At 35.3% G+C, this 13,901-nt stretch overlaps 1 protein-coding gene across 10 annotated transcripts in view; it reads right to left on the bottom strand.

The window, feature by feature from the left end:
* PPP4R1 (protein phosphatase 4 regulatory subunit 1) overlaps window positions 1-13,901 on the bottom strand; it is a 38,491-nt gene that overhangs the window by 6,449 nt on the left and 18,141 nt on the right. For 9 of the 10 annotated variants that reach the window (XM_081951915.1, XM_081951913.1, XM_081951916.1 and 6 more), the window contains 10 exons: window positions 11,920-12,027; window positions 10,389-10,454; window positions 9,618-9,776; window positions 8,293-8,423; window positions 7,014-7,516; window positions 4,238-4,413; window positions 3,526-3,624; window positions 1,747-1,932; window positions 763-924; window positions 404-504 (listed from right to left, as the gene is read on the bottom strand). In XM_081951915.1, coding sequence (XP_081808041.1) covers window positions 404-504; window positions 763-924; window positions 1,747-1,932; window positions 3,526-3,624; window positions 4,238-4,413; window positions 7,014-7,516; window positions 8,293-8,423; window positions 9,618-9,776; window positions 10,389-10,454; window positions 11,920-12,027 — 1,691 coding nt within the window. The remainder of the gene's footprint in view (window positions 1-403; window positions 505-762; window positions 925-1,746; window positions 1,933-3,525; window positions 3,625-4,237; window positions 4,414-7,013; window positions 7,517-8,292; window positions 8,424-9,617; window positions 9,777-10,388; window positions 10,455-11,919; window positions 12,028-13,901) is intronic. The other variant, XM_081951911.1, reaches the window with a different exon arrangement.

The following is a 13,901-nucleotide window of genomic DNA, read 5'->3' as shown; positions in this document are numbered from 1 at the left end:
GGTCATAGCTAATATCATCTGGTAAGAGAAAAATTAAGGAGCTGGTTTTCTCAAAATTTTAATTATGTTCTTTTTGAAACAGTATAATTATGGCTATCTTAATAATCAGTTTCATCTTGATGATGTTTATTGCCAAGATGTTATTGTTAAGGGTAAACAAAACCCTCCTGGATGGTATGCAACAAAAGCAGGGGGGGGTATCTAAGCAGCACATTGAACGAGTTAGGAAGAAACATGCAATCAAACACAAGCCATTTCCAACATGAGTTCCTTGGTTTGCATTTTGGCTTAGTACACAGATTATTAAGAGAAAAACAAGACTGATCTTGGTTCCACATGTTAACAAACCAGCAACATGCCCTTACACATGTTGCTGACATATCTAATTATCACAAAAACGTACTCAGCAAGCTCTGCTCGAAAACGCCAGTTCCTGCTATTGTCTGTGACCAAGAATTCCTGAAGTTGGTAAAGATACTCCCGTCTTTTATCAGGATGAAGAAGCTGGAATAAATAATTATGAAACACTTTTAAGAATCACATAGAAAATAATCATTGCTAAGGGAATCTGAGTAAAATCACTGTATAAAAAGTTGTCTTAAAGGGCACTTTTGAAATTGTTAAGACAGCAATATGCAATATAAAATTACATCAGAAATTACATTACAAATAAATTTGACAAGTTAAAACACAGAACAATATAGGAATGAAGGAAAAATACTAATCTATCTTTGAATATATATATATAAAAGAAGAATGTACCTTTAAAAAATCATGTAGGTGCTTAAGCACACCAATCCTAACTTCATCAAGATCTTTTAAGAAGCCATTAAAGACTGGAACCAGATCACCTGCAGTGAGCTGATCTCCAAGAATGACTGCAAGTTCATGTATGGAGAAAGCTAACGTTCTTCGAACTTTCCACTGAAAGGACCCAAGCAATTATCAGTTATACAAAATGACTTCGGTTCATTTCATTGCAAGTCCAGTATTAAAGCAAGACAAAGGAAGATATGTTTGAATTTTATCAGAAGTTAGAAAAAAACAACAGTGGCATACAGGAGAAACATTTTCAGGAGAAAAAATATACATGCTCATTTGTCTTTCTTTTGATTTCTTTAAAAATTATTTTGCACTCTGCCAACCCACGAACCTTAAACAAAGCATTTTTATACCAGTAAGCCTTCTTTTTTAACCAGATTAGGTGCCTAACATGTAACTTAGCCTCCCTGTGCATCAAAGCAAAATACAGGGCTAGTTGTAAAATCTCCTCTTTGTTTGCCTGCAATTTTGCAGTAAAACAATTCCTCTTTTGCTAATAATGCCTGCCTTTTAGAAATATTAGAGCAGTTTTGTAACGATTACTGAGAGGAAGTAAAATATTTTTCTAATTCTTGCTTCCTCCCCCCCCCCCTTTATTAGATAACCATATTTATTTCTGAAACGACAATTAAGCAGGAAAAATGGTATTTTATAGAAATTACATCTCAACAAGCAAACAAATTGCAGTGTAACTCTATTGTAGAGTGAAGTAAAATTCCATTAGTTATTCGACTATCTAAACAGAGATATAATCTACACATTAACTTTCTCACTTTTCCTAAAACACTTTTCTCATGAAAAAATCCAAGAAGCACAAGAAATAAACCAACATTTATTTTTTTATTACTTCAATGAGACAAATTAATCTTAAGGTAGCATAACAAATTTCTATACCGTACAAGTACAATGTGGATTTTCCATTACCTGCATATCAGAAGCTAGAGTCTCATAGGTATCCTTCAGGCAGTGCCAGTTCTGTCTACCTAGGGTAAGTGCCACCCCTGGAAGGCTATAGGCACAGTGTTTGGCAATCTCAGTATCAACAGTCTGAGCCCGAGAGGGATCAGTCATGGATAAATACTGGTCTAGCAAGGCTTGAGGTACAACGTCCTAAAACAGAAAAACAGAATTTAGAAGTCTTCTGAAAGAGATAAATACCTCTGCAAAACCGGAAAAGGAGAATGCATGGTTGTATCTTAAATGAGACATTTGTGGCTGTATACACAAATGAAATTATGAGTAGGCAAATCCAACAAGACTAAAATATCCTGTCCAAGATGATCTGTTTGGATTAAAGAGCTGGGGGAAATTCTCATACCTTTAATGATTTCTCTCCAACTTTCTATTTGAAGTTGTACAGTCAATTTTAAACACCTGATTTCTGATTTTATGTTAAGACTGTCAATATTTAGGATTGTATTCAATGAGAATGCCATGTGTCTAATTATAAAAAACACAGATTAAAAAATTATATGTATAAATTGAAACTCTTATCCAAATTTGTTAATATCTACTTCACACTGTTGTCCCAAGATTAAAAAGCAGTATCTTAGAAATAAACAAAGATACAGGATTTGAGGCAAAGATGAAAAAAGGCTACATTCATGCTGCTCCCGTTCTGTTTAGATATATTTAAAGAAAAACAAGATTCATGGAAGTGTTATACTGCAGCTGCCAAAGTTAAGAGTATGTAACTTCCTTCTTAATCATGAGGTTGTCAAAAAGCCAAGAGGTAAACCAGTCTATCTCAGTGTGAGTTACAAGGGAACAGAACAGTAAAGATTAAAATTGGAATATAAAAACTGATGATTGTAAGAAAAGGATTAGAGCAATCATGTCTTTAGTTGTTTTCCCCAAGCATAAATAAACAAGAAGGAGAAATAGAAATACAGCTTGATCTTGCATGTTCATTTTTGAGCTGGAACATTCAAATTCCAACTTAACTGTGTTAAGCAGCGGTGGGTTTCACGTTTTCTTACCACTGGTTCGCTCCACGCCCGCCCACTTTGTGTGTGTGCTCCCACTTTGTGGGCACATGTGCCACTTCTGCACATGCACTTTGCTCGCATGTGCACCTTCCGCGCATGCCTAAATAGGACAGCAAACAGCCAGGGTGGGCAAACCAGTCCAAACCGGCTGAATACCATCTCTGGTGTTAAGGCTCACTAACAAAATAAAAATTAGATCTGATAAATACCTACAAATATCTATATACAACTAAAACTCTTCTGTATGTAATCTTCAATGAGCCAAAATAGTATCATGGAGCAACAGTTTTTGAATCAAGAATCCTCAAATGGCTAATTTGCAGAATGCATCCATAACCCAGGACTCCCATGGGATTGAAATTTGGTGAATTTGTGACTGCTTCAATATTGCCAAACTGCTACACCACCGCCTGGAAGTTCAGTAGATCAGTCGTATTCTACCCCTCTAGAGACTACATAGACTGATCCTACCACTGGCTGCTGGAGGGTGGTCAGCTGCAGTTAAGTCACTAAAGAATCAGAAGTTGTTTCTATTCCTAGTGCTTTTTTGCCCTTAGACATTCATTTTTCTCTTTAGGTAAGAAAATATCTCTAAAATAATTACCCAACAGATTAAGGGTTATCTTGTTATAGACTAGAGATGAATGATATGTAGATTTAGCTTCTACGAAAGTACAGCTTCTCTATGAATCTGACAGAAACATTTAAAACATACCTGAATTTTAGATTTTTTTTCTTCTTCAGGGCTGAAAAAACTATTAGTGTTCAAGTCTGAGTCACTATGAATATAATGAAGAGTGGATTCTACAATGTCCTGAAGTGCAGGGAAAAAAGAACATTTTGTAGAAAGACTGTGTACAGCAACATCCTAGACATATTTACACAGCACAGGATAACTATCAAGCAGTGATGGCTAACCTTTTTGGTGCCGAGTGTCCAAAGCGCATGCACAACCTCAAAATGCAATACAAGCATCCCAGTGCATGCGCCCTGTGCCCCTCACCCATTTTTGGCTTCCAGGTTGGTGCAGGAGACCTTCCAGGCACAAAATGGGGCATGGGTGGCCTTGCGCGGCATTTCCGCTCCGTATTTTGGCTTACAGGTTGGTGCAGGAGGCCTTCCACGTCTAAAACGGGGGTGAGGGGGGGGGCGCATGCATGCAATCCCAAAATTCAATGCAAGTGCCCCCATACATGCACATCCTTCACATGTGCCCCACCCCCGGTGTATGTGCAGCAGAAACCTGAAGACCAGCTGGCCGGTGGGAGGCGCACACGCATGCGTGGTGGTACTGGGCTGGGGCGACGGCTGGCGTGCCCACAGACAGAGCTCTGCATGCCACCTATGTCACACGTGCCATAGGTTTGCCATCACGATTATATAGAATGTGCTATATTAATTCATAAATTATGTTTTCTTTTATTTACCTCAACAGCATCATTGATTAAAGGCTCTGTGTCATTCTGGATGAATGCACAGTTTAGTTGGTCTTTGATGTACATTTCATTTTGACAGTTTGAGAACTTGCCCATGCTTGCTGAAGGCTCCTGTTGAGGATCTAGACTGGAAGCTCGGAGAGCAGCAGAGAGTACCTCCACTTGGGCTGCGCAGAAAGAAGAAATACTGTGATATATCAAGAAAGGTCCTCTACACAGCAATGATACACACAGATTAGTAATTCAGCATCACTTCCCACATACATTCTGAATATACAGGTAGGGCAAGGGCAAACAGAGATCTCCATTGGTAACTTTGGGCAGATTCATTCATATCTTTGTGGCCAAATTAGGCATACTCTCCAGAGTTTTCTCTGACTTCAGTGAAACCAAGTTAATTCATGCACCCAAAAAATCATAAATGAACCTAATTTCCAATCAGTGTATTTAGTCAAGACCCAAGTTTGAAAATTGTTAAGAACCAATGAGTAGGATCCTCAACATTTTTTGAAAATACAAAACAAAGACTGAAAGGGAGTCCAGTATTATTTTTTTTAAATTCTATTAAGTCCTTTTTTCTGCCTTTCTAAAAGTCTTTTATGGTTAAAAGTCTAACTTCAAAATTATTATACAGCAATCATTTTACCACATATCTGACTCAAAGATAAAGCATGTTAGTATACATATATGTAAATTTTACTTCAAGAATATGAAAATTATTGGAGGCTTCATAATATAAAAGCCTGTTTAGTGGTGCAAGCCAAAAGATCAAACTACAGGCACTAAAGATTTTCAGAGCCTAATTTAATTGTATTAATAGTTGTTAAATTCACAACAGATGAAAGCAACACAGGGAATAAAGCTGTTAATTCTGGCTATTTACCTACTGAGAAAAAGATCAGCTAACTGATGATCTCAGGCTAGCTTTTGATTTCTTTTGAAAAGAAAGAATTCTAGCTGTTCAATATACAGCTAGTATTTCTCAGGCATTAGTAATTAATTGTTCTTTAAAGGCTAGACTAAGGAAAGAAGGAAACCTTAGACAGAGGTGGTAAAATATAAATGTATTTGTAACCATTATCAAGAAGACCAGAAGCTGGTTTTTTATAACTATGCTTTTTCCTTTCCCTTCATTCCTTCCCTCCCTCCCTCCCTTATTTTTCTTTGAACTTTTTTCTCTTATTACTTTCCTTTTCTTACAAAATTTGTATGCTTTTTATTCTTTTAAACATTTTTTTAATAAAAATTATATGGACAAAAAGAAATTAATTGCTGTTTTTCCTGGACTTTGTTCAGCAATGGTATGTGTTATGCAGCCTGAACAGCTAAACGTATATTATTCCTCACAAACAATACAAACAGTTAAAGAGAATATTGGACGTTTAATGATTTCCACAAATATTACTTTATCAATTTTATAAAAGGAGCTTTCAGGTAACCAGAAGTATTATTATACTCTGCAAAATAAGAGAAAGAAAAAGCACAGGTGGTTTGCTAAAAGTTTCCTTTTTGTGGGAGAAAATATAACCATTACTTCCACTTTGCTGATCTCTCATTGCACATTATAACGGTTACTTGCTCAATACTCTGCAAAAGAACTAGTCTTTTAATATAAACTACACTGAAGGAACAATTTCCATGCTACCTTAAAAATAAAAGGATTTTACTATTCTAGCACCATACTTTAAAGGCACATTCATATCAAATGGGAGAATTTGTTTTTTATTATTTCTAGATTTGTAACTTTATTCTCATGTTTGACGTTTGGACTATGTCATTCATAATTTTATTAGTTATACTGATTTCGGCTTCTGATCAGCATTATAAAGTTTTTCCCCAGTTCATCTTGCACTAATCCCATCTTCAGTTTTCAAGTTCAACTAAACCGCTGCTTCCTGAATGACAGTTTTTATCCAGCAATTGCATTTGGCTAGGTCTCAGTTTTACCCTTATGTGACCTATTTTGTGCTCACATCTTCTGTAGCTACCCTTTCTTTGTATTCCTGCCATATAAAATGTGGGCGATATTGGCAAAATCATGCTAGCTTCACAACAGCAGAGGCAATTTAAATATTGGACTAAGGTAAAAGAGAAAGTATAATTTGGACAATAATTATTAAAACTAATTAATAATGGAAACTTTTGGAGTCTACAAGAAAAAAAGAGATAATATAAGACAGGCCAACAGACCATTTGTTGAACCTATTTTCCCTAAGTCTCTCTCTGACCAGCTGTTTTACTACTTCATTTCATTAATTTTATTACTATATCGAATTTTGTCTGTCATGTCTTTTTTTTCTGATATTGCTAAAATATTGCAATTCAACACCCTTCCTGGGCTTTTCTCAAGTTAGCAATTTCCTGCTTCCCCAAATTGTGTTTACTTCCTTTTTCTCTGCTTCCTTGCTACTGCTTCACAGAGAATGTTGGTAGATTCTGACACAATTAAAGCATTATTTTAAACTTTTATAAGTTACCAAAGGTAAAAATTATGCATTAAATAACATATTTCAAATGTTTCCTATTATAATCTTAAAACATTCATCATTTACATATTTTTATTTATATATATCTTTTAAAAGTAATAGAAGCAGGAAAATCAGTTATTTCTTGTATAACTATTTTCCTTTATTTCCTTTATTTTTTCTTTGCACTTTTATTATTATATTTTTAGCTTTTTAGCTTTCTATTTGTAAACTTTAACAAACATTATAAAAAATCTAATTCAAAGCTCAACATATACAATACAATACAAGATGTTTATTACCTTTAACATCTGGATCATCTATATGAGGCTCCAAATTTTCTATCATTTCTTCCAACTCCTTTCTTGTAGCCATTATGTTTGAAGATGCACATGCCATAATCTCCTGTTGTCCTTTCTGATTTGCTAAATCATCCTTTTCTGCATTTTCCTGAAGCTCTAAATCAATATCTATCTTAGGAAGTGGAGTCCTCCAGAAATGGAATGAATTATACAGTTCTTGTGCCACAAGTGAATTTTCCTGTGAATGCAATGCAGGCTCTGGTAGCACTGCTAACGTACAATGATCAAAACTGGGTTCATTCTCATCTGAAGGTTCTTTGCATGGTTCTAAAGACAAAGTACTATGTAGCAATGCCTCATCCTGGAAATGAACCAAGTTACTTTCTGTTTTGTCATTTTCAGGGGTGGCTTCAAAATCACATTCCTCAGTGTCTAAAGACAACTCTGTCTGGCTTTGTACATCATGTGTGGATACATCTTCTGAATCCTTATTGTTTTCACTGCTGGATGAAAACAGATGTCAATATTAGCTCATCTAGCATAAGGGCCACAGTAGCGCAGTGGTTAGAGTGCAGTACTGCAGGCTACTTCTGCTAACTGCCTGCAATTTGGCAGTTCAAATCTCACCAGGCTCAAGGTTGACTCAGCCTTCCATCCTTCCGAAGTGGGTGATATGAGGACCCAAATTGTTGGGGGAAATGTGCTGACTCTGTAAACCGCTTAGAGAGGGCTGTTAACACTGTAAAGCAGTATATAAGTCTAAGTGCTATTGCTAATACACACACACAGACACACCCATCCATACAAATTTAGCTAGAATACAGTTGGTCAAACAACAACTTGTGAGTAACAAAGGGGAAAAGGAAATGAGGATCTGTAGGATGCCTGAACAGGAATAATAAAAACAAACAAACAAAAAGGGGTAAAAACCTGACAAAAGTACAAAGAACAGTAGACAAACTGTAATACACAGGAAACTGATCTCAACTTCTGGCATATTTCCCTCAAAAATTACTCACTCTGATCTGTATAACAACACATAAGCTCACTGACTCATTCACAGATGGAAGCCTCAAAATCATTGAGGCTTTTCTACAATAAACAGAAATTTGGCACAAATAAAAGAATCATCTTTCAAAATATTAGGAAAAAATCGGAGCATGTTTTATCATAATATCTCAGAATGTGAGAGATTCACTTCTAAAGAAAGATGAGCAAATATGAAAATGTGTTAATATTTTATTTCAACATTATTTTCGTTGAATTTTATTATCCATACCTGTGTTCTTCTATAAAATTCTGACTGTCAGGGTTCTTACATTCTTCTTCTTTAAAAAATTGACCACTGCTGGATGGATTTGCAAATGTTGATATAAAAGGCCCCAGGGATTGAAAGGCAGCTTGGCGAACCTGGAAGAACATATTCCATAGAAAACTATAGCTATTTTATTGGCATGATTAGGGAGGAGATACACTCGCAAAAGTATGCAGCAGGGAATTTTTGCATCTGGGAATGTTCAGGTCCAAAAATCAGATATGGCAATATGCTATTTGAACTATCTGAAAAAGTCTTTAATTACATTTATTTGGATAAGGTTTCTTATAGATCAAATTTTATTTCATGAAGGATAATAATAGTTTTTAATCTCTATGGTGATTACTACTAAAATCACTAAAAGTAAGTTATTAGAAATCTAGTTATTTTAGAGTTTTAAATGTTTTTACTGTAAAATGAAAGCATGGATGGTATCAATATTAATCTCAGATATCATATATACAGAATTAGGCAGGAATGTTGTGGGTGAGAGAAAAACCGGCAGGAGCAACTTACTGAAATGATTTGCAACTTTCCCTGCCAGCTTCTCCATTGACTTTGCTTGTGGGAAGCTGGGAGGAAAACTTGCAAAAGATTGCAAATGGCAATCATGTGATCATGGTGGTACTACAGGGTGATGGCGCAGTTCCAATGGTGGAATTTCAACGACCAGTCATCCATCCCATTTTTTCAGTACATATGAATATGTCACATAAATATGAACAGTCACTGAACAAATGGACATAAGCTGAGGACTATCTGTAGTAGTGACAGAATTGGAATATCTCACCCATATTAAATATATTCCCAGCCTTCACAATCATAATGATCTATTGGGCAGATATAATCAATGGGTTGCATTCAGATGGGAGCTCTGTAGATAGATGTTTCTTTGAATTTGCACCAGGATTCAGTGAAGTTTCCCGGAGGAAAACATTGATCCCCCCCCTCCCCGCTCCATTTTTCTACACAACTCCTAGTAACATTTTTTTCATACTATTCCAAAGGCCTTTAATTCCGAGAAAACTTCTCAAATAGCACAGTGGAAATAAGCAGAGATATTCTCCAAACCATCCTCCTAATCTACATTTTAAACATACCCACTGTCTACAGTGCAAACCACTGGTTCCAAAAGAGTAGACCATAAAGGACTGAATAGTTTTCTTTATACATGACCCACCCCATGTTAATTGTACTTTCAATCATATGATTTGTTCTTAGAAAAAGTGAATAAACAAAGAAATTGAGAATTTAAAGAAATAGAAGGTAAATTTAATAATTGGACTTGCCCATCGTGAAGGGTCACTGATAAGGTTAATAAAAAGTGTTGACAATTTTGTTCGACGGACTTCCTGTGATGTGGCACATGAAACAGCCATAAAGCATTCAGCACAAGCCTTCCGCACACCCCACACATTATCTGAACAAAGCTGGAAAAATCTAGGTAACTGGAAAATATAAAATATGATATCAAATACAAATGATTTAATTTGGGTCTTCTTCCATTCCTTATGGACGTCAAAACATTTAAGAGAAACTTTCTAATGTAGGAACTGGGTAAGATTATAAAAGTATGGACTGGGGCTTTATTTACTATTTCTGGAACTAGTCTACTTTACAGTCTTTAACAATGGCCAATATTACCTTTGGAAACTAAAATAGAATAATTCCACCTTTTCCCAAGTAGAATAATTTCAGAAGGAAATATTTTTTACAGTAGCAAATCAGTGAAAGCAGGGATTATAGGAATGCATTCAAAGAAAAAAGCAAACAAATAATTCAATAAAATCATTTACTATGTGCAATATGCAAAAAATGTGCTTGAACCTTATAGAAATGAAAAAAATATATATAATAGTCTTATTCTAGGTATGAAATGTAATAATGCAGTATCTATTAACAACAGACTGTATTCCTGAAGAAATGATTATCAAAAATTCTCTATCCTATCCATTTTTATTCAAGCTCAAATAAAATTATTTAAATGCCCAAATTGAAATTCAGCACAGTTTTGCAATTAAAAATTAAATAAAGATAAAACTTTGACATATGAAACTCACCAGCATTTCTTCAGTAGCTTGCTGTCCGACTACACTACAAATATCTCCAAAATTGGCTGCACACACCTGGACAAAAATAAGTATTTTAATTAGAATTGGCAATGAATTAACCAAGGAAAGTAATAGTTTAGGGATTCGAAGATAATTCACGAAAGCAGGACCACAGTTCAATTATTTTTAAAGTAGTACTTAGTACTTTTACTACTTAGTACTTTTAAATTAACAGCAAGTACAGTAGGTTATTTGATGAAAAATTATCCGCTGCAGTTCCCACCTCTCTCTGGTGCTTCAGGAACTCCAATTTACCATTCATAGGTGCTCCATGGGATGATCTAAAAGTAAATCTTTTTCTACATTCTGCTAACTACCATATTCAGGATAATATTCCTCAGATTAAACGGAATAATTGATATTTTGCCTTCAACTACCATTCTTAGTGAAAAATCTGATATTGTTTTACTTTTGTCAGTAAATCAAGTATCATTTATGCATAAGAAATTTGTCTAAATTAGGTTATTTTTATGACCTTTCTAATTTTTCTCAGCTCTCTGAAACTAAAATTCTCAGAATAAATCTCCATAGAATACTATTCTCTATGGCAGGGGTGTCAAACTGGCAGCCTGTGGCCAAATGAGTTATGTGTAGGACACACCCACCCCAGCTCTGTGAAGGGGGAAAATGTCACAATACATCACATTATGGCGTCATGACGCCACAAGTTTGAAACCCATGCTTACCCTTTTTATATGTGGACCAACTCCTCAAATTTCCCATGAGAAATAATATAATTCCTTATAGCAACACTGTTTTCAATTTACTTGGCTTACAAATGCATTATATTTTTCTTTAGGTTAGAATGTAATTGAAATTCTTAACATGAATAGTTTATCATCAATTTTAGCCATTGCCTATCCACTGCAGGATGAAGGTCTCTTCCACTGGTTTCCAACCTATATGCCTACTCCTTTGGCTGTGTATCATTTAATGTTCTCAATATTCTTTTTGCTATTATCTTGGTGAAAACTTTGTAGATGACTGAAAGAAGGCTTACTGGGTGATAGTTTTATAAATTAGTGGAGCAACTTTAATCAGTGGAACAACTTGCCTTAATCAGTGGAACAATTTGCCTCCAGAAGTTCTGAGTGCTGCAACACTGGAAGTTTTTAAGATGTTGGACAACCATTTGTCTGAAGTGGTGTAGGGTTTCCTGACTAGGCAGGGGGTTGAACTAGAAGACCTCCAAGGTCCCTTCCAACTCTGCTACTCTATTCTATTCTAAATCACCTTTCTTGTGTATAAGAGACATTTTATCATTTTTTCCATGTGTGTAGTTTTTCTTCTCTTAGGCATCTTGAGTATAGTTTTGCTAGTATCTTGTATAAACTGTGACCACCAGCTTTCAGCATTTCAACCATAACAGTTTGTCTTATAGCAGACTACAAATAGAGAGCCATAATGTCTAGTTCTTAGTTAATACTGATGTGCTTTTTAAATAAAAAGCAGCACAGATTTATAAAGGAAGAAAACATACCTTCCGTACATGAAACATTCTACAATCACAGCACATTTCACAAAATCTAGGAAGAATGAGTCTCTCTGTGATGTCCTTTCCAACCATGGAGGCCATTTTGCACATTATCTAAACATAAAGACAATTTTAGTTATGCATCTAGCAGTCCAACTTCTTTAAATTTATAAACCTATGACTCTGCATCCTATAAATGTACATGTGCGTATGTGTATTTGTCTGCATTCATAGACACTGAAATATTATCAACAAAAATTGAAATAACATTGTTTTTCAATATAAAGTTAGTAGAAGACACCTACGAATGAGCTGTGACATTAACTAAATGCACTTTTGGTCAGTTTTATACAGCACTTTATTGCATGTTCTTAAGCAGCAGTAAGATACAGTATAAACAGTTCAGAGAAATATAGATTTGATACTAGATTTCTGATTTTTGGTTCAAGGATGTGTGAGCAATGTGTCACAATAAATTCCAATCCCCCAATCCAATGTCATAAGAGTCAATAATGGATGTGATGGGAACTGCCCATCACTGTTATAAATACACAAATCACATGACTTGGAAAAACACATGGGAAGTTAGTTACATCCATGTAAACAAAGTCCTCTCAATTAAAAATTACACTATGCTGGGTTTTTTTAAATCCAAATAAATAAAGGTCAGTTAAAATATAAAGGCTGTGTGGCTAGAAATATCAAAAAAGAAAACTGAGAAAAATGAAAAGTGAATATGACTAAATATGGGTATGACCTCAGAGCTGAGCTTATAAAATAGGAATAAGGGAAATAATGTTATGATTAAAATATTATGATTTTTCCTCTCATATTATCCTATTTAAAGTGGCAAGTTACCGTATTGGGACAAATTTCCTGTCAGGCCGCTAGGACAAATTGGTATAGAACCTGGTTGGTAAGTCATCCAGATTCACCAAAATTTGGACACTTTATGTGCAGTTTGTTATGACTGGGGCAATATTTTGACATGTTATCTGGAACTCTTTCTGGTCTCTGAGACCTGATGAAATGGACAAGTCCTCCTCAGCCAACTGTGTATTTGTTGCTTGTCCCTCTTGACTCCTTTGGAGGCTTGGAGAGAGCATGACATCTGGGAGAAGGTCAATGCTTTGCTTCAAATGGGCAATTAGTATCAGCATGGTTGAAAGAGGCTTGAAAGAATTTGCCCATTTCTTAAGAGACCTCCATGATTTTGTAAGTATTTGACAACTATCATTTTGACTCTAGCCTCCCCTCCCTTTCTAGAGGAGATTATTGATTACAGATGACTAAGATTTTGGTCAGTGTACAAATATAGAGGAACACATTATCCCAATTCTTTTCTGGAACAATTCAGATCTGGGAATGGGATGGCTTTTTTAACATTTACAAGAAACTGCTAGGCAAGGTGGCCTGGAAGCAATCTGCTGTATACGGGGCTGCCTTTGAAAACCACTTGGAAGCTTTTACTTGTCCAGAATGCAGTATCCCAGTTACTAGACAATGCCTACAACATAAACATATTAAATTTGTGGCTTTGGGTTCTGCATTGGGTCCCTATTCATTTCTGAGTGCAATACATCTTTAAGATCTACATGGCTTGGTATGGTGTACTTGCATGAAAATCTTCCCTCCTACTTTCAACATACCCAATTTAGATATCCCAGGAAAAATACTTCTCACCCCTTCACTTTTGTGAAGAAGGAGATAAAAGAAAGGGGAGGTTCAGAGATGTGTTTTTCCTATGGAAGTGCTTCTCTCAATATTTGACGTGCCTCTACTTCTCCACTGACTTTGGGAAAATGAGCTGACACCATGAGACTTACTGATCCCTATATGATAATCTAAATTGGATTGCTTTTCTATTTTTTTTAACTGGAGATATTTAGCTGTATTATTGAAATGCTAGATCAACAGTCTTTTACATTTTGATAAAGTATTGTATAAATAAATAAATAAATAAATAAATAAATAAATAAATAAATAAA

Source organism: Natrix helvetica (genome assembly GCF_964273705.1).
Source record: "Natrix helvetica genome assembly, chromosome: 4".
Lineage (NCBI taxonomy): Eukaryota > Metazoa > Chordata > Lepidosauria > Squamata > Natricidae > Natrix > Natrix helvetica.
Note: the sequence above shows the minus strand (reverse complement) of the source record. Positions and strands in the feature narration are given on the sequence as shown.